Genomic DNA, 21440 nt, shown 5'->3' on the forward strand with positions numbered 1-21440 from the left:
AACGGCATCATCTGTCTCCTAATTAGCATAAAAAAGGAGCTTTATCACAGACTAGATATTGAAGCAGAGCCTGTAGCTCTCCTGCGGCTAAGGCATACAGTATTTCATACATATTGTTTACTTTGTCTCTGCGCTTATCATATTCATGTAATGTGAATTTAAAATTAAGACTTGTAATAGTAATATTTTTTTTATCGTAAAAGGTGAGAAAGCTGGGATTTGGTTTGACTCAAAGTTTTTTATTAAGTGAACAATTAATATCAATTAACAAGAAGTATATCACGTCTCCCATTAGTTTTTACTGTAACTCTCGACATCCTGTAACAAAAATGTAGGTTTTCCTGGTTTAATAACAGTTGACAAAACTTTTGTTTTTGGTTAAAGTATCATTAGCAGTAGCCTAGACCACCAATTTGTGTCTGTCGGTGGGCAGAAGCTGACCTCTGACCTGGCTGGAAAGGAGCAGCAGAAAAAGGTTCTGGAGATGGAGCTGGAGCAGTGGAGGCAGATCACATTACCCCAGCAAACTGTACCACCAGCACCAGTAAACGCACAGTGCTCCTGCCAGGGCAGGATCATGCCTGCCCCGGATAATCCGTCCCCCCAGGCCCTGGAGACTGAGGTCAAACAACTTCAAGCCAGACTTAAGGTTAGTGGTTATAAATTACAAGGAGAACTCTGGGGTTAATGAATGACCCTCATGCTTTGTCTAATTGTGCACGCCTTATGAGATAAATCTCTTAATAGGATGATGGTATTAAGGATTGTGTTCATTTCCAATTTTGTGCACTATGTAGCTTGACTGAATAATACCACGAATAACAAGAAAATGTGTGTGTGTGTGTGTGTGTGTGTGTGTGTGTGTGTGTGTGTGTGTGTGTGTGTGTGTGTGTGTGTGTGTGTGTGTGTGTGTGTGTGTGTGTGTGTGTGTGTGTGTAAGAGTACTGTTTGGCTTAAAGAAAATATTTGACAAAAAATCCTACGTTCATTTTGGTCTGTACAGGCAAGTTTACGGACAAAAGTAAGAAAATATAGTTTATAAATGTTCTTTTTGTTGCCTCTTCCACTACCTATTATGCAGTATCAGTCTTACCGGGTTGGAATCCACATGGATTTATGTTTTTCAGTTGGAACAAAAATTTGCCTGGTATTTATCATTAAATCAACACCAATATTTCTGAGTCACTTCAACCCCTGGTTTGAACAGCCTGCTGTCCTTGAGGAGTTTAGAAACTCTAAAAAAGACTGTCAAGGTTTTACTTTTAAATGCATATTAAAAAAAATCATCATAAAAAAATCATCAAATTCTTGAGCCTTTCAATTTTCACTCCACATCACCTGAAATTGCATGTGATTTCGACATGAATTAGCATTTCTTATCATTTGATCTTATTACGGAGTACCTGTCAGAAAGATGAGAAATAGGGAATAACAGTAGAGACGTGCCCTACATCATAGGGAATGAGGTGTGAGTGGTACCACAGTATTATCACCCTCTCCGCAGCCAGCTCATCAGTGTCACCGAGCAGATTGCTGCTGTCGTTACACACAGCCGAGGAAGTCATGTCAGGTGACAGCAAAAGGGAAAGGCGAGGGATGCTCTGTGGGGGTGAGCGCATTGTCAAAAGCTTGTACTGGTACAGTTCCCACAAGAGATACAGGGCCCTTTAAACCAAAGTGAACATGCACATTCAAATATCCATCAGTTGAATGATCAGAAGTCAAGCTGTCGTCATGAGCTATACAGTATGTCTTAATATGTCATATGGCAGATATATAAGAGATAAAAACAACAAGATATGAAAGCCAGTCATTTTAGTAATATTAACTAAATGTTTGCTGCTGGATTTTTCTATTTTATATATGTTGGTCAACATATTAATCAGTTCATATATATATATATATATATATATATATATATATAGTCTCCATTAAAATATATTGTGTAGTATAGGTCTATACATTGTTATTTTTACTATTACTCCCCTTATTTCATCCACTTACTGCTAAAATACTGCTTTCCTTTTAACCTCTTTTAGCACCTTCCACCCTCCTGCTGTAACTATAATGAGGAGGCATGCTGTGCCTGACCTGTCATCAGCCGTGTCGTGAAAACCTCCCCCACCCCATATCACACGCACTCAAACACATTAACAAACACACACACCGTGTGCCTTCCCCCTAGAGTGCAAGTGCGGAGGTCACAAGGCAGGTGGCAGCTAATAAAGCCCTGCGAGGCCAACTCCAGGAGAAGGAGGACAAGCTCCACCAGCTGCAGGACAAGTTAGTTTCACACCTTTTTTCTTCATTAGTATTAGTTAATTCTCTTTGTGTTTTTTTTCTTACAGTTGCTCTGCAGTACAGCTCTTAGTTTTCCTTTTTTCTTTCCGCAGCCTTTGTCTCTCCGTCTCCCCTTGTCTCTGTCTGCATGTTTGCACATTCTCTGCAGCTCCCATCTGTAGTGTTTGATTCCACCATGTGGTAGCACTCTGTCTGCTGCACTCCACTTAGGCATGCTACTCCTCTGCGTGTATCATTTGTGAAATTATGCATGTTCTCATCAGCAACTGAATAAAAATGACTGATGGAATTAGTGTGTATGCACATGTTTGCATGTGGGTGTCTTGTGTGTCATGTAGTGTGGTGTTGCTTATGTGGGTAGCTGATGCGGAGTGCTGATCAAAGCAGCGTATTGATTGTTTGTGTGCCGCAGGAGGGACCATTTTGGCCCATGACACTAAAACCCACACAGCATCACTCTGGCCAGTGGGCCACAAGTCCTAATGAGTTACATGGTTCACCTACTGTAGCACTCGCTGCATTACATAGTCAGAATGTATAGCTATAAACAATTCACTCAGAGAAACTGTCGAGATTTGAACAGTGTTGTGAAAGACGTATATCATCATTCTGCATTAGGATCTCATTTTTGAACTGAGAGAAAGGTACAAAGAACAACTTTGCTTTCTTCCCTCTCGTTCTCTTTGTCTCGTATGCTGTGTCCTCTGCCTGCCTTTCTCAATAATGCATCCAGGGCATGTGTACAATCACAGCGGCTATGTGTTTGTGTGTGACCAAAGCGCAGCGGATCACAGCCAGACAGAGTGAACATCCCTTAGCTGAGTTTCCACGACAGCCTCAGCCTCTCCTCTGGCTCTTGTCGCACACTCACTCACGCACACACCAATGTAACTCGCCGTCTCTTCTTGCCTACCTCTCCGTTTGCCTCCATGGAGGGACCCCTTCTCAGAATGAAAGACATGTCTAGACGTCTCTGAAATATACATCTCAGCACACACACAGGGAGCAAGGCTGCTTCGCCTTAAAGAAGAGATGGGGGGAAAAAAGAAATGAATTTCAAAGTATACCGGCATGTCCTCAGTCAATATCCGGCACTATGGCCCTGCCTTATTTATGAAGCTGCTTCTTTCATCTTTAGCCCTGTTGTCTATCAGCCACATGAAACGTCCACCCGCGCTTCATTCTTAACAACATACACAGAAATGTGCGCTCTCGCTCTCTCTTACGCACACACACTTCAGACCACTGACTGTTATCATTACAGTACACGCATGTTTGATGAACAATATTGCAAACAAGCGCAGAACAAAGGGAACAAACGTGTGAGTGATTGGGATATAGTTTGAGGCTCTCTTTCTCTCTTTCCACTAACACTCATAAATAGAGATCACACGCTCCGACAGAAGCACCAGATATCCTTCATTCTTTTTTATCCTCTATTCTTTTTGGGGTGCAGAAGGAGAGAACATCTAAAATAAATGTTGTCGATCTAATTGCCATTAGCATTGGGGCAGAGGGAGCTCGCTGCAGCTCTTATTGCTGCTCTCCGTCTTTAAGTCAACACCAGACAGTCATCTGAAAGGTTCAATATGGGTTTTCTCATTAATGGCCAAATCCATGGGGTAACCAGCCAGCGCTACTTCCCCCCCAAAGACTCCAGGCTAGACTCCTCTCTCATTTAATTTAATGTCACTCCAATAGGACAAGCTCACATTTATTTAGCCAGTCTGCCCTCAGGCATTCATCCACCTAGGGAGACAGGGACATTTACTTACACGAAAGCATTTGCTCTCACGTTTCGTCATCTGTTTATTCAAAACACACGAGCCATGATGCATGTGGGAGCTATAAGAACCACTACATCTTTGAAATAATAATTTTAAAAAAGCGGTCAAAACCTTTTTAATTAACTGCATCCGTATGATCTTTATTCTATTTGTTCTAATTCCCCAAGGTATAGACAACCATGAAAATTACTGTATATTTGCCTTTTATAAAAACATACTAACATACTGAGCCCATTTAAAACAAGGCCTTCCTATAATATGTCTGTGAAGAATGCTGGAATATTAAGCATGTCAATACGGCAGGTTATTGAAATAGGAAGTGACGGGGTGCACGTTTGCAACAGTTAAGACATGAATAGCCTACAATACAGAGACCTTGCCTCTCTTTAGGGAAGTATTATCAGCTCAGTACAGCACACAAACAAACAAACAATATTTTTTAGAGCGTATTCCCTTCATAATCAGTCTTTCCAAAGCCAAGTTCCCCTGCTGACATGTTTTTTATGTGACTTGTGTAATGCTGAGCTGAAAATAATAAACATTTAAAAACTTGATTACAGCCTTTCACGTAGTGTCACTGCTGATTCGAAATGCCGTTTGTCAAAAAGGACTCCCTAGTCACACTTAGTGTGCCATTCCCCGCTAGAGCACTTGTTCTAATATGTGCCAGTTAGAATTATATATGCATCCTTATTTCACCCCCTCCACTTACCCAAACAGCATGCCAGTGTATTTAGTTGTCATAATGAGCTGTCATGCCTGATGCACTGCATGGGGACACTGTGCCTGCCAGCTTTGTGTGTGTGTTTGTTCTGCTATGTAGAAACAGTGTGTAAGTGTGTGCCCATGCATGAATATGAATATCTGTGTAGAATTCACACTCATTTATACTTTATATCATATTTGTGTTTTTTTTTATGCGTTTCCAGGGTGAGCCACACAGAGCGAGATGTGAGCATGAAAAGGCAGCTGGTGGAGGACTTGAAGACAAGACTGAAGTTCCTGCAGGAGATGGAGAAAAGTTACTGTGGACAGGTGGAGGAGCTGGAGAAGAAGGTACACCAAGTACACCACAGCTGACACCATCATCATGTCTTCCAATTAGTTTGATGCGCCTTGGTAGAATTTTCAAAGAAAATGAGGTATCGCAGTGCTCAGCATTTTTCATATCCCAGATATTTTGTCTCCTGGGTGACTAAAAAGGAACATAATGATTGTATTTACTGTTAACTTATAGAATAGATGTTTACTTCATTGTGCCTTCATCACAATAGAACTGCAGTGCCCCCACCCAATTGTTTTGCTTTTTTACCTTCCTGTTTCCCTTTTGTTCCAACTCATCTCTACAGGTGAAGACTTTATCAGAGGAGGCCACCAACAGGAAGGCCTTTGTTGATTCTCTAAAGAGGAGACTGAATGTTGCAACCACAGAGAAAAGCAAGTATGAGGCCTCCTGTAAAAAACTGAAGGAGGACCTGGAAAAAAAGGTAGGAAATCGCAGGCCCCTGAATTAAATAGAATCAAAATCGTATCGTGGAAGACTTTTGTAATATCAGCAAGTATTAGTAGTCTATAGTAGAAAGAAAGTAAGAGAGAGGTTTCAGGAGTGAGGAAAAGTAACTTCTGTCCATGAATCTTTACACCCCAGCTGTACAGTTTCACCCCCTTGGACTTTGTAATGGTTGTTGTTGTACAACTTTTAAAGCTATAGTGCGTAGTTTCTGTCTCCCCTATGAGGAATTCTAAGTAATGACAACAACGCTGTCAGGCACGCACCCCCACCCCTCCTCCATGCAGTTGCTAGTAGTCAAGGAGGACAGGAGGACTAAAAAAAACATGATGGACTCTTCAGAAGAGGTCATTATCTTCACTCGAGTTTCTGTGTGGGAAAGTCACCGGAGGACACAATCTTCTGAACATAGCCATATGAGAAATACAGACAGAGTTGTGTGGAGTCTTAATTAGCTTTGTATCAACTCATTTGTAACGGACGTTCATTAATATCAAAAAGTTATGCACTAAAGCTTTAATCACAGATTGTTAAATATGTATTTTTGACACTGATCAACAGAAAAAGACTCAAATGTATAAATACATAAAAATAGTATAAAAACGTGCAAAACTAATTCCAAGTTGTAAATAATGAAAACAGTTGTTTGTTTTTTTAAATACAAAATTAAGTTTAGGGTAGGGTAAATATTTTCATAGGCAATTGTATGTTAGGAATATTTATTTGTGATAATAGCATCTTTAAAATTATTCTGATGGTAAAAAGTAAGTGTTGTTTTCAGTCCATTTATTCTCAATGTCCCTGATTAAACACTACCACTAGAGTCGGCAAAGTAAAAAAAAAAAAAAAAAAATCAAATACACAGTTACTACAATTGCCGCAAATGTCACACAGGCCTATGCAGAATCTCCGCTTTCTAAAGATTGTTTGCCTTCAGCTGACTAGTTCTGCCTGCTATTTTTCTTTACAGGAGCACCGCATGCATGCCTTGCAGGCTCGTGTGGGAGCCAGCGAGCAGGCTTTGGCTGCACTGGAACAGACGGCCACTGAGCAAATGGAGGGGTTGACCCAGCAGAGCTCCCATGCATTGGACAGGCTTCAGAGACAGCTAGGTCAAGCCTACTCCCAGCTGGAGCAGCTTCATTCTTTCATCAAGGTACTTCACTAACTGTGGTGTGTGTGCCTGCAAGTTCTTCACCTGTGAATTGTAATGATTCTGAGTGTACCACCCCCCAGGTTAATTGGGCAAAAGTTAAAGGCGGGGGCCTTGGCATGCTGACCTCTGTAAATAAAATAAAGGCTGATTGCAAACAGAATGTCACCTCCCTGGTGATGCTGTACCAACTAGATCACCTCTATGCACAGCACCCACTCTAGGGTCTGGACTGTCCTTTTCCAGAGTTGCCAAGGTGGTTGTGGAAATACCCACAAGTCCCCAGTGGAGTGCCAATGTCTTGCCATGTTCCCCAGAGAATAAGTAAATGCAGCTGGGAGCGAGTTGCTGCCCCTAGTGAAGAAGTTAAGTATCTCAGGCTTGTTCTTAAGTGGAAATAAATGCATGCAATTTGCAAAGCTCTCAGCACTCGCCAGCACTTGGGGTTCAGGATGTTGCTCAAGGAGGCTTTGACATCTAGTTAAACCGCCAACCCTGCGATTTGTGGACAATCCACTCTAAATTACCTCTAGATGAAAAGTGAAATCATCAAGTGAACTGGTGTGGTGTCGCCAATCACGCAAGTGTTGTACCATACTGTTGGGGTGTAGAGGGTATTTAACCTCAAGACGAAGCTCTCAATTTACCTGTTAATTGACATTTCAGGCCTATGAGGTCTAGGTAGTGATCAAAAGAATAAGAGCAGCTCATTTGATTACAAGCTGTATATCCAGAAGGAGCCCAGAATAGAACCGTTTCTCCTCTGCATTGAAAGGAAGCACTTGAGGTGGTTCAGGCATCTGATCATGACACGTCAGCTGGATGCTTCCCAGTGGACGTATTCTGGGAATGTCCAACTGGGAGGAAACCCAGAACTAGGGCTGGACGATATGACCTAAAATCTAAATCACGATGAATTGAACATTTTACCTCGATTACAATTACTGCGAGATTTTCTAGTTGTACTTTAAATATGCTCAACTATTAAAGGTAGGATTTTTTTTTTCCTAATGAAAGCGTGCATATCTTATCTTTGCGAATTTTAAATAACCGAAGGAAACCCACAGATGCACTATTTATGGTTATTTATTGAATAATTTAAATCACAGCACACATTGCTTGAAATAAAGACATGTTGTGAAAAATGTTTTTTTTTTAGTTATTAAAAGTAAGAAAGCAAGTTTCTAAAATAATTTTAGAAAATAAATCACTTCACCGTTTTGGTGTCTAAATGTAACTGTCGTCACCGCATGATTGTCACGTTTTGTCAACTAAACTTAAGCAGAAACGACTAGGACCTCGCTTTGATCGGTAACCGGCTCACAGTCACCTTTTATTGACTAAACTTACTACTTCTGTGTCGTCTGAATGCCATAATGTTTTCAAATGACGGACACTACGTTTTTCTTTGCTGCAAGCTGCTCCTGTTACTTAGTTGACTCTGTGTTTAAGTTCTTCTCCATGTGTTGCTTCCATGAGGCAGACTGGACGGAGCAGTCACGTGACTACACACGCGGTAGTATGTTTTTAAGAGGAAAGTACATGAAGACACACTGGGGAAAGTATTAACAGGATTTCTTTTTTTAAAAAACAAAATAACTGACATGGGAAAATTACGTTGGTTAGAGGTTCTGAATTTCGGTTTATTAATCGTCCAGCCCTACCCAGAACACACTGGAGAGATCACACATCCCACCTGACTTGGGCAAACTACAGGAGCCCCCAGGACCGGCTTGGGGATGTGGCTAGGAAGAAGAACGTCAGCACTGCCTTGCTTAGCCTGCAGCCACTGCAACTGGATAAGTGTCAGCAGATGGATGGATGGATTTGTAACAATGTGTCTATGTGCCATTATGCATTTCCACTTTCTTCCAATACATAGGGAGACACAGGCCATCACTGTGATAATAATGTGTGCCCAATGGGAATGGGCACTATTGTCTTTGTCTCGGCTTAATCCATCACCTTGAGGTGTGTTTGTGTGTCTGTGTCAGTCTGCCTGTGTGTCTGGCAGAGACTGATAAAGTCTGTCCATCAACTCTGTTCAGCTGACACCTGTCTATCAAAGGAGGAAGCGGTTTGGCAGAGATAGATAGTGATGGCACACACACACATAAATCAAGTGGCAGATCATGGACACAGTTTAGTGGCAGCTAAACATAGCTTTTGTCCTTACCAACCAGAAATTACTGAAAGTATTCTTGTCCTTGTATGGCTCACTTGCATCTGAGCAGAGCATTGGAGGTTGATAGGATGTTTATTTTTGTTTCCCTTTCCTAACCTCTGATTTCTTTTACACATCTTAAGCTTCAGCCTTTCTTTTTTCACACATATGCATTTACATAGTGAAGAAGATGCACATGCATGCAATCTACACGTAACCTACAAATAGAGGCTGCACTACATGTGAAAGCATACGTGTATAAAAATGCATAGAAATACAGTTCACGCTCGTATAACTCCTCTCCTCCATTCCCATAACCCAAGGCTGGTGGGGCCATTGTGTTGTTGTTGAGGATTCACATCATTGTTTCCCTCCCCCTGGCTCCTGTGATTCCCTATAAGAACACCAAGCCCTTTGATTGGACTGCCTGACGTCCGGAGGAGATTTACTCTTGTCATGTATTGATCAGGACCGGAGGGCTGTGTGTGTGTCTGTGTGTCTGTGTGTCTGTGTGTGTCTGTGTGTGTCTGTCTTTATGAGCTTGTTGTTTTGTTCTTTGTGCCTGTATATACTGTGTGTGTTTATTTTTGTGTGGAGATTTTTTTTATTGTGTGCCAGCAAACCCTTTTGGCCCCTGCACACGCCCCAGGCTGTAAGCACTGCTGTTGAACTGCTAAACAGTGGCCCTGCATGTAGTGACTAACCACACACACAAACACACACACACACACACACACACACACACACACACACACTAAAGGTAGTTATCTTGCAAAGAATATTTTGACTTGTCATCTCTGTTGGAAAGTGCAACATTGTACAGAGGTTGGGTAATATCTTTTTTTTTTTCTGAAGATGTATGAGTATTTTTGTTATGACTTGAAAATGCTGTATGTCTTAGATACAAAGTACCACAATGATGTAACAACACATTACCTGTGATTACCTTATAGGATCCCTTTCACATACCCTTTCTGTTAAAGGTGCTTACATAATTAAATATCTCACTCTAGTTTATAGGGTATTCCAACAACAGTCAACAGCAGTTGTTGTTTATTTTTTTACATCAGTGCCTGCCTAATCTAACAAAATGAAAGCCTTTCTTTTTCCTCCCGCTCTGCTCTTTATGTTTTTGAATGGCCCTTTGTGTCCTCATGTGTGTGAAGAGGTTCAGAGGTAGCTAGTTATTAAAGAGGATATCTTTTTGCTGCTCATTTGATCCCCATCTCTATGCCGTAATCCTCGTCCTGTCTAAATTGCTCCTCTGGCAATTGTGATTGTGTACTAGCCAGGCTAAGAGCTCTTTGCAAACGCACACAGACCCTCCAAACCCCCCCCCCCCACACTCCCACCCTTTGTCTCTCCCAGGGCTGAGAATGAGTGATAAATTCAACCCTTAATCTCTTTCTAGATTCTTCCACATGCAGGGTTTAGGTCAATTGAATGTAACCCTTGACTAGTCACAGTGAATATCTATTAGGCTGTAAATAAAAGAATAGGATCTCCGACTGTTAGTTAATGAGCTGTGTATTCCTTAAGGGTAAACACACAGCTCTTAGATCACCAAAAAGAGCTAAAGCTGCCTCCCTTCATTAGGAGGTGGACGATGGTTATTATGATTTTTGCTCTTTAATCAGTCTTATTTTGCTTCTTTACACCTACATGGACGTGGTAGGCCACCTATGAAACTGGATTTGAAATGCAATTCAATCAAACTGGTCTCACTTCTGTTATTTAGAAGGAGCAAGTCGAAAAGCATCTGGACTCGCTGACTCAAAGGACAATTCACACATTTCTTGTTTTATTTTAAAGTGTTAGAGTTTATACATTAGACGTGAGATGAAAAACCAGTGTTTGCTCTGTGAGTAAATGTATTTAACCCTTGTTCTCTTCACTTTATCATTATTTTAATCCGTATGGGCTTTGTATAATGTGATCCTGTTGGTGTTCTTACTTATCTCCTTTGAATTTCTGAATGCCTGTACTCTGCTTGTGTATATTTGATGTTGCTAATAGACAAATAGCAACCCTCCACGTACTCCAGCTGTGAGCCTCAAACCACTTATTCAGTACTCTCCTGTGAGAACCACCACTTGCTTTGTAAACTGCACCTGGTCCACCTGTGTGAAATTAAGAGAGAGGAGCTGAGATGTTTGCTGCAATTCAACATTGTTCATGTGTGATTACCCTTGTTACTGTAATGCACTTGAGTGTTTTCATATGTTTGTACTTTTGTTTTTGTATGTGTGCACACACTGTACTTCTTGCTTGGCTATATTGTGTACTGTCCAAGAGTTTTTTTTATTTTGTTTTTGTGTACAGCAAGTTCTCCTGTCTCTATCTTTCCCTCATCTGACCATCTATTCCAAGGTCAGCTTTTCAGCAAGCTTACAAGGGAATGATACAGAAGATTATTGCCTCGATCAATAAGCTCAAAATGAAGCAAAGGGGAGTTTACTTTATTGACTTTCTCGTGTACAGTGGCAGTTTTAACATTTAATTGTCTCTCTGTATTTAGAGCAAACTCCCATTTAGTGCCCGACAACTGTGCCATCCCAGGCCTGCCTCGTCTCGCTTCCCATTCACTCGGGCAACATTTGAAACAGCCCCTCATAGCTTAATTATTGACAGTGTTATGCTGCCCTGTTGTACTGTGAGACATTCCGAAAGCAAATAAATAAATGAATGGCGTTTTTTCAGTAGCTCTCTTTCTCTCCCTGGTGCATGATTCTCTGTCTGTGGAGATTTTAGCAAAACTTGGGGTACGTTTGGTATCAAAGCTGTGTTCCCTCAGCTTTCAATCGACAGGGCAACAAACCCTCAGGTCCACATTCCTACAAGGGAGCGTGAGGCGAAACCGAAGAAAATCTGAGTGTGTCAAACTCAATATTCCTCCATAATGTACTAGGCCTCTCTGGCGCATGCTTGATCAATTTCATTTATTCATCTGCCAGGCAGAGCTATCCCTCTTGTTTTTCTATATCCATTTCATCATCCTCTTCTTTTTTTATTCCTTATTCTCCTCACCCTTCAGGCCCTGGCCAGTGAAATACTTTTAGACGTTCAAGAGGTCAAGCAGCAGTTGATGAAGAGGAGGAGGTTGAGGCAGTCTAACGCTGTGGCAGCAAAGGGCGGCCTCTCAGCCAAGTCTATGATCAAAGCCAAGTCCATCGCTGCCTCCATCCTCAATATGTCAGAGAATGATCTCGCGGACATAATGGACACTGATCAGGTAAGGCCAGGGGACAGTAGGTCAACATTTCATATAAATGCCAACTTTAGGATCTATATCAAGTCTAGATTACACCCAGAGCACTCAACATACCTATAATAGATTTTCTGTATTGTCAAATTTAAAAACATCCTAAAAGTTTTCAGCAGGTTCTGCCTTGTGATTGCACCAGAGGACTAGGAAAGACATTATATCATCAATATCAACTTGTAGCTTTGCCTCTTTTTCAATTGAGACTAAATGAGGTGCTACAGTAACTTGGGCTTATCCTGTGGAAACAGATGCTGTAGATTGGCATTGGTGTAGAGGAGAGGAAATATGTAGAAACATAATTCTTCTGTTGTAAATTCATTTCGCCTTTATCTAACAGTATCTAGCCTTGCTGGAAATCTCTGCTTCTGTCTGACCTTCTCTTATTAATGGGTAGATAGATTCTGGCAGGTAAGCAAGGTTGAACACCAAGTAAAGGTGAACCACACACCAAGGTATGTCACTAATAAGTTGGGAAGTTGCAGTCCAATAGAGAAGGATGTGGCTTCATGTTTAAAGCTGGTGTTCTTACTCTCAACAAGATCAAAAACCTGTCAACATCTGCAGCACCTGTCAACTTGATACAAGATTTAATACCGCACAAGTTGAGTAAGTACAACTCTTTTCATCGAACTGAAAATCCTTGCTATTGACTGTCGGCCGCTTGCAAAAGTCTGAGTTTCACACTCTTTTCCAACTTGATGGGCCCTTTCTCTACCATAGATCAGACCCAGCTATGTCATCAATTAGCAATCCCATGTTACAATCAACCTCCCATCCCCAGGGACTTCCTTCCATCTATCACAAGATGAGAGAGGGCGCTCTAGGCACTTACTCACACTTGAAACCAATTTTAGCCCTTTGCAGCCCAGCTCCACCCAGGAGATGACAGGGAACAGTTTCTCACTTGATGAAAAGTCCCCCTTATCAGAGCTGAAACCTCTGCGTGTAAAACACTCTCTTCTCCTCAACACTTGTTTTTTTTTTCTGTCGTATTAATGGTGGTTAATGGTGTGTTGCTTGGTGCCTGAACATGGTGGGTGTGTTTTTCCTGTTTTGTTAATTGAACATTCATACATCACAGTGCTGTTGAATATGCACACATGCACCAGAGAATTGTAAATTTCGTGTCACAGTGAGGTTTACAGCATAGGTGTGTGTTACCGGGTGTAATTTTGAACGTCAGAAATAGATCCCGAGGTAAATGGTTTGTTTCTGTACAAGCATCTGTACAGATGTGTGTTAAGGTGGGAGAAGGTCTTGGAGAAACTATTTAAAATGTGCACTAATTGAAACTCCTGCTATGGAAGTGTGTTTCTATATGTAGATTTTGGTCAGCTTGGGCTTGAAGGTAATACAAAATCAAGTGCACCCTACTTAAACCAACCTGAATGTACAGTAACTATGCTTCAGCTGTGCACACAAGACTTCACTAGTTGTGAGCTTTTAAAAAATGGATATATGTTCGACTAAAACTATCCACATTCTGAACTGAGGCTGGTTTGCGACACATTGTTGGAACAATGGTGTAAAATGATTTAAAAGTTTGGCACAGAGTTGAGGTGTCATGATACTTGTTTCAGAATTGGGATTTTTTTTTCCCCTCACTCAAAGAAATGTACAGAGCTTTTGCACAACCGTTGTAGATTTTAGATGTTTTTCTGTAGTCTTGAGGACGTGACATGAGGTTATCAGGATGTCCCAGCAGTCTTCAACAAGTCCAACAGATAGCAAGTGTATTCATTTATTCACATGGTAGTGCGAAACCAGTGTGCTGAATGAGAGCTCAGGGCCCAATGGGATTGCTTTTACTTTTCAGTTTTACTTTTAAATGAGAACTCTCCATTGCTACTTTTCTTTAGTTTGGCAGATTTCTCTTGTCAACAATATTTGCTGAGGTTTTTAACATTGTAGTGCACTGGTACTTGCTTTTGAAATCAATGCATTTTTGAATTTCAGACTTATCAAAATTTCTAAATGAATTATTCCTGGTTGTGGTAATATTTTAGGAGAACTTTGGGACCAGATGACCTCTGTGTAATGAACACCATCTTTTCCAAAGGCTGCATATTTTCTTTCCTCCAGAGCATTAGTCTTGGGTTGTTGATTTGTCCCTGCAAAGAAACCAGAGCTTTTGCTTGAGGTATTTTTCTGAACAGAAATGTGGTTGTCACGAGGCTACAGTATTTGTGCAGCTGGTTCTGAAGTTATAGACAGCATAACAATGAACATGTTTTCAGCTATTTCATGGCAATGAGGAATTTGTTCACTTTTTGTGTGCTTTTAATGTGTTAATTGATTTTTAAAGCTTTTAAAAGTCAAATAGAAACGTACAGCTGCTCCTTACACACAAGCATATACTATACACAAACAAACACAAAATCAATGTATGGATATAGATGCAAAGAAGAGTCAAAGTGTGCTCAAACATCCACACATGCTTACACACATGTATCACACTGCACATTGTTTATTTGCCTCTGTCCATTCCATAGCTTGCAACAGAGGACCAGAGAGGGCCGAGCAGCTCCAGGCTCCCCTGGCAACTTGTTGTGGAGTTAATGACCCAGATGTAATAAGGCTGTAATTGCCAGGCCAGTTTGTTTTGCACCTAATGATAGATGGATAGAGGGTCAGTGCTTTGTTATATATCTACCAAGGATGGGCAAGCACTCTCACGCACATGCACTCCTTCACACACCATGTTCACCCCTGCGGAAGGCTTGAAAGCAGTAGTCACCTCTCTCACTCTCTTTTTCTCTCTCGCTATTATAACCACACACTCCCCACCCCAGGTCTCTGCCTACTTCTCAGTTACCTGGAGCACCAGGCACAATAAGGCATACACAGAAATTAGCCTAGACCAACTGCTATCACCTGGGATCACACATAGAGGGTACCAGGAAGCTGGGGAACACCAGTGAGAAACGCATGCTTAATCCAAATAATAATAATAATAATAATTTATACTTTATTAATCCCGCAAGGGAAATTACAGTGTTTTCATTCTGTTGTTATTATTATTATTATTATTATACACATTACACACAGGTCTGAATTACACACACATGCTCAGTACTTATACATGCACTAATGGAGAGATGTGAGGGGGGCTGCCTATGGAAAGGCGCCATGGATATGGCCAATGTCAAAATCTTAAATGTCCCAGATAGGGCTTCAGCTATCGATTATTTTAGAAGTCGAGTATTCTACTGATTATTACATTGATTAATCGAGTAATACTTTTGCTTTATTAAAGAGCAATATTAATATACAATAGAAAAAAATAAACCAAAAAACTAACCAGCTCTGTGTCATCGCAGTGTGGACTCCCCGGGTTTTGCGTCATGAGGGGAGAGCTCTTATCTCAACCAGCAATCCTAGTGATTAACGTTACCTTGTGTCAGGTCCGCTCCGTGGACATGCGTAACATTAGACCAGATGCTTCCTGCTGAGAGGCTGAAGCATTGATGTTGTGCTACTGTGGTAAGCTAGTTCGGTTTCCCAATAGACACACTACAGAGTACAAAGTTTTTATTTTGTTACAGCTTGAAATGATCCCAAACAAAGTCTCTGGCCTGTCTCTTCTCTTCGTCCCTCGCTATTTTCTCTCTCTTCCTCCATTTTCCAATCCGAACCATCTTCTTCACGTCACCTGTACTCAGCCCGTAAGCGCATTGTGTGACAGTAATAATCATTCGTGTGAAACACAATGGGCTGTATATAGTTATATGCATTAAACAAAACTTTGATGCAAAGAATTTGCGTCAATGATTTTTAGTAATTACTCAAAGTTACTCAAGTAATCGTCTTAGCCCTAGTCCCAGCCGGCTCACTGAGTATCTTTCTCAATTGTGTAAAATGTTGTCCAGCAGAAAGGAAATTAATTCTTCCCAATAATCAAGGCACTCTGCTTTTTTTAAAATATAAAGGTTAAAAAGCCTTTATTATGTGCAGTTTATATATTTTTTTCTATGGTACTGAATATTCTACACATTTGGAATTTATGCCACATGTGTTCAATCGGCTGCTTTAGGCAAAATAATAGAGATAATATGATTGATAGGCACTGTACACCTAACTTTAACATTGTTAATCATTTTCTCAGCTGAAGGTCCTTAAAATGTAGGTTGCAGATTTTTTGACTGGCTCACATTAAAATTGATATGAATATTGGGTGATCTTCAGAGCGCACTCTGGTGAAGTCAGCACCCGAAGCGGACTCTATCAAAGTTCACATAAAGTCTGCATGAGCCCCCTCGTGGACTTTTGGCATTGGACAACCCTTTGCTGTCCCAGACTTCACAAGACTGTGCCCGTTAGGTCTGTCTGCAAGCGCAGGGACTTTTAGATTCAGCCGCACACACACTTTTCTCCCCCTACTGCCCTCCCCGCGTCTCTGTGGGGCAGTACAAAGCTCGTCACATCATTTCGAGCAGCGACGCCTGGGGTTTGAAGTGAAGAGGTAACGCATTAGTGCTGAGCTGTATATGGCCGCACAGTCGCTTTTCTTTCTGTTCATTAACAGTAACAAGGCTACCACTCTGTTAGGTCTTTATACATGAGTAGCACGCAAACGTATAATGGCATACCTTGCCACTGAGTCTCCAGAGAGCTTCTTCAAGGTCCTCGCTGGTGTGATGCTACAATTCCGCCCTCAAGCAGGAGACTCGCAGAGGCCAATCTAAAGATACAGCAGCAGGTTCTCTAATCAAGTATCTCTGGTCTGATTCACTTGAAATATTCTTATTTTCTCCATATACAAAACCCTAAGATTCCTAGGATTATCTTTTAGTTTCCTACCTGTCATTAAAATAAATGTATTTGCTGTTGTGTTTGCAGGGGGCAGAAGCCCGTTCAGAAAGTCCAAGAGACCAGGAGTGGCTGGACCACCTGAACCACATCCTCCAGCAGAAGGTCAGACTCACACCCATCTGCAATAATGATAACACAAGTCACTCATTCCTACACATACAAAAGCTATAAGCAGCCTTCCTTCATTGTATAATTAATTTCCTGGCTAGAACAGCTCTTATTTGAGGTGTAGATTTGTATAACAATTATTGTCTAGAGTGTCAAAAGGGAACAGAAAATTGGCAGAAACTTTTTAAAGTTTATGGAAACAAAGATAAGTTCAAATGGAGCAGAGTGTTATTCTTACTTGGCAACACTTTGCCAAAAACTTGTACTGGTGTAATTTCCTTAAGATTCCTTTAAGGAGGAAGATGGCCAATGATTTGTATTGCTTTATACAAGCAAAAAGGGGTATTAATTTGTTATCCCTCCACCACTATTTTATAATTTTCTATAAAGAAAATTGAAATGGTTGAAGCGGAAACCAATTATTTCATTGCAAAACTTGTTTATTTTAAAATTGGTCAGGTGTTTACATTTATTTCTGAAAAGCTATACAGTATATTGTTAAAAGTAGTATTACCAAGGTAAATGTATTAAAGAGATATTTTGTTATATATTGACTTTTTGCTTGGTAATTTAGTTAAAAAATAATTAAAGGTCCAATATGTAATGTTTGTACTGTAATAAATCCAAAAATGACACCAATGCCTCATCAGATATTAAGGAAACATGTTAAACTGAAATACTATCTTTTCTGACAACAATACTAATTTCAGTATTTTTTCTTTTTGAAATTTACATTCCGTGACGGAATTTATGTTTTGGTCTGTGTGTTGTTATCAACGGCCCAGTTTGACAGCCAGGCCGGGTTGCCAGATATACCTGTAAAAACGTAAACCCAGCGCGCTACAGCTGTAACGTTAGTACAGCCATGAAAGCAGCAAACAAACAAACAGGATCAATGGAGATAGATTCTACCCGACCTAAAAAAAAGAAAACCGCATGTTTCTAACAGTTGCGTGACCAGAGACATAACAACCCCCTGGTAAATAATGGAGATGTATTTGAAAGATGGAGACAGCTTAGAGCCCAAAAGGACGCAGAGTTGGCTTATTTTCTCCTGAACCCGGTAAGCATTAGCTTCAGGCTAATTTATCACAGCTACTAGGGATGGGCATTTTTGTCATTTCAACATTTGTGTTCTCACATTGAATTATATAGCTAGAGTACCCAAGTTGGTTCACCGCAAAAACAATTGAGACACAGCCAGTAAAGTGATCCCGACTGGTCCTGGCTAACGCCGCCATGCTAACCCTGCTACCTGTTAACGTTACCGGAGAACCAGGCAAGCAGCCCACGGCTGTTTACAGCGTGTAGCCTCGTCAGCGGCTGGAGCCGACAACGGTGAGTTATTTTAAGCCACGAGAGGGGGGCTGTAAATCGGAAAGAGAGGACTGTGAGTTTGCAGTGTGTTTAGCGATTTTTGCCATAATTCTAAGCCAATGAAGTGTGTTCCGTCGGTAAGGTAGTGGTATTTTTAGCGTTTCGTATTGTAATTCTAAGCCGAGGAAGTGTGCCTGACTGGCGTGTGGAGAGGACAGTGAGGTTGTTGTGTTTTTAGCGGTTCATACTGTAATTTTAAGCCGAAAAAGTGTGTCTGTCAGTTGGTTACAGAGCTCCGCGTGAGCACGGGCTTTTATGACTGTCAATATAGCCAGCATCTACCGTTAGCTACTCCGCTGTGCTGTGGAGTAATGTCTGGCTATGTGAGAAAAGCGTCTAGCAACATTGTTGTGAATGCTGCGGTCTCAGCCTGGCAACCCCCGTGAACTTCGAGTCTGGGCAGGAGGGGGCGGGGGAAACGACTCTCCAGTATTTTGAATTGGTAGTGCAGTAACTATTTTAACCGCTAGCTGCCAGTATTACACACAATATTACATATTGCACCTTTAATGTTCATTCAAGTTTAATTTGTATTTAAGGATTGAATGATAGTGTAACTTTATGTATCCAAACTACTAATAATTACAAAGCCAAAGGCTGTTAGACATTTTTTAGTGCAATTGCAAGTTGCCTTGTCTAGATTCCTATTATTATACCAAATATTTTAGCCTAACATTGCAGATATGCGGCTTTGTTAGTCTTCAGTGTAGAAGAATTTGGGCACCAGTTTAACCCAAATACAGTAAATGGAAGAATTGTTTGTTCCAACCCCAATAATGTGTCCTGCCCTCAGAAAACAACATTGATGCAAAAGATTAAACACAGAAAAGCAACTACATCCTGTGTGCGTGTGCGTGTGTGTGGGTGTGTGTGTGTGTGTGTGTGTTTGTGCGTGTGTGTGTGTGTGTGTGTGTGTGTGTGTGCGCGTGTGCAGCCACTCATCTGTGAGTGCTCTGCTGGAGGTTTACTTGAGTACTGTCAACGTCTGCTCGCTGTGATATGAGTATGATTGAGAGTGTCGACTCTGTGTATGTGTGTGTCTTTCCTGTGTTCTTGTCAGCGGCTGCCACAGGCACTCATGCGTCGCCTTCACACCACGACACACACCAGACACTGTTCTCCTGTTCCCCAGATCTTCTTCTGACCTTTCCACCTTCCTCTCCCACAGACACACACACACACACACACACACACACACACACACACACACACTGAATCCATGTTTTTCCCTTCTAGCTGGACAGCTCTCAGTCCCTGTTCTCTGTCTCTCTCTGCCATCCTCCACTGTCCTGCATTCCTCTCTCTCCCTCTCTTTCTCTCTCTCTCTTTGGCTCAGACCCCGAGGCAGCTTGTTAGTGGGGAACTAAATATTGATTTGGCGGGCCTGTCGATGCCGAGAGAATGAGCTAGTGTCCACCAGAGACCTCGGCACCGGCAGCCTGCTATCGACGTTTTCCGTGGGCAGAACAGGGATGGTGGAAGGTGGGGGGGGGAGTAGTGGAGGAGGAGAAGACTGGAGTATGACAAGGCTGAGACTTGCCCCTAGGTCTCTGTGGGGACCGCTGGGACCACCGCAGTCATTCTCCCCCCCTCCCCCACTGCAACAGACTTTTTCTATCCTCTTTCAAGTCCATCTAGTTCTGTTTTTTTTTTCTTCATTTATTTATTTTTATTTATTTTTCCTCTCTTCTCTATCTCGTCTGGTTTTTAAAAGCATGCTGTCGTATCAAAAGGACACCAGGCTCTGTCTCTGCATTCTGTCGTTTTTTTCTGACAGGCTGGTGTGACATCTTACATACTAAGAGACCAAGGGAAGGGTCTATGAAGACAATTTCAGTGCCTGTCTATTAGTTAATTAAGGTAGATCTCCTAATGTTGACGTTTTGATAACGTTATGATAACATGTCTATACCGCACATGTCCGCTAATGCTGAGAAGTGAGCGTTTTCTTAGTGAGGGAATACACTTCAAGAACTCATACTCTATCCTCTTTGCCTCTCTACTCTCTGTCATAGCTTATGAAAGGCTCACCAAGCAGAACATCTGTGAAGTGGAATGGCCTGGCCTGTCACCCTGCCTGTGACACTAATAACACACTCCCCTAATAGTGATATGATCTTACCCCCAAGCTGCACTCACACACACTTCTTTGGATTAAAAGACACAGTGACAGAAATAGACCCAGTGAAAGGAAAGAGAGAGATCCATGTCCTTAACTGGCTGGCTGTCACTGAAAGAGGATGAGGATGTGTCCAACTGTGTGTGTATGTCTGGGTATGTGTATGTATTTGTGTGTGCATGTGCACTCTCACGACAGCCTCATCTTGTCACTGTCAGTGCCTAATGGAGCTGCCAGTGGGACAGCACTTTATTATCTCAGTGGCCCTGTCAATAGCAAACCCATCACTCACTCGGTGTGGGTGTGGGTGTGTGTGTGTGCAGATGTGAAAGAGCTGAAGAGTGGTATGTATGTGTGCATCTGTGTCTCTATGTGTGGGCCATTGTTCACCATCGCTGTCGTGCGCTGCCACATGTCAACCTAACAAGAAAGAGAGACATCCACAACACATCGACAAACCGTGCATTGCAGGCATCGAGATAGGTGATGTGAATACGTTGAGTTACTGCTCCGTTGATGCCAAAGAAGTGCCATAGATTTCTGGAGCCCCCTCACCGCTGCCCCACACGTCTACTCAAAACCAAATGAAACATTGCATTCATTTCCTCGTCTTTCACCTCCACTGTTGAGTTAATGAAATCAAACCCTACGCCTCTCAGTGGAGAGCCACCATAGGCGGAGCTCCATAGCCAGAATTGAGGGACGGTGCTATGTAATAATCATGAGCAGGCCAGGGGGTGTACTGTATGCTCCACCGCAACCCACCATGAATAAGGCCAGCAGAGAAGATGGAGTGTCCATGTGGGCCATGGGGTCCAGGCACCGGCCCGGGGAAGCATTGATT

General features: G+C 41.8%; 1 protein-coding gene across 7 annotated transcripts in view; it reads left to right on the forward strand.

Moving 5' to 3' along the window:
- Positions 1-21440, forward strand: part of cntln (centlein, centrosomal protein) — an 89142-nt gene that overhangs the window by 60405 nt on the left and 7297 nt on the right. For 2 of the 7 annotated variants that reach the window (XM_039800002.1, XM_039800010.1), the window contains exons 20-26: positions 434-649; positions 2186-2283; positions 5018-5144; positions 5438-5575; positions 6569-6754; positions 11950-12147; positions 17020-17094. In XM_039800002.1, coding sequence (XP_039655936.1) covers positions 434-649; positions 2186-2283; positions 5018-5144; positions 5438-5575; positions 6569-6754; positions 11950-12147; positions 17020-17094 — 1038 coding nt within the window. The other 5 variants (XR_005639182.1, XR_005639181.1, XR_005639184.1 and 2 more) reach the window with 5 other exon arrangements.

This window comes from Perca fluviatilis, chromosome 1 (genome assembly GCF_010015445.1).
Source record: "Perca fluviatilis chromosome 1, GENO_Pfluv_1.0, whole genome shotgun sequence".
NCBI classification, from domain to species: Eukaryota; Metazoa; Chordata; class Actinopteri; order Perciformes; family Percidae; genus Perca; species Perca fluviatilis.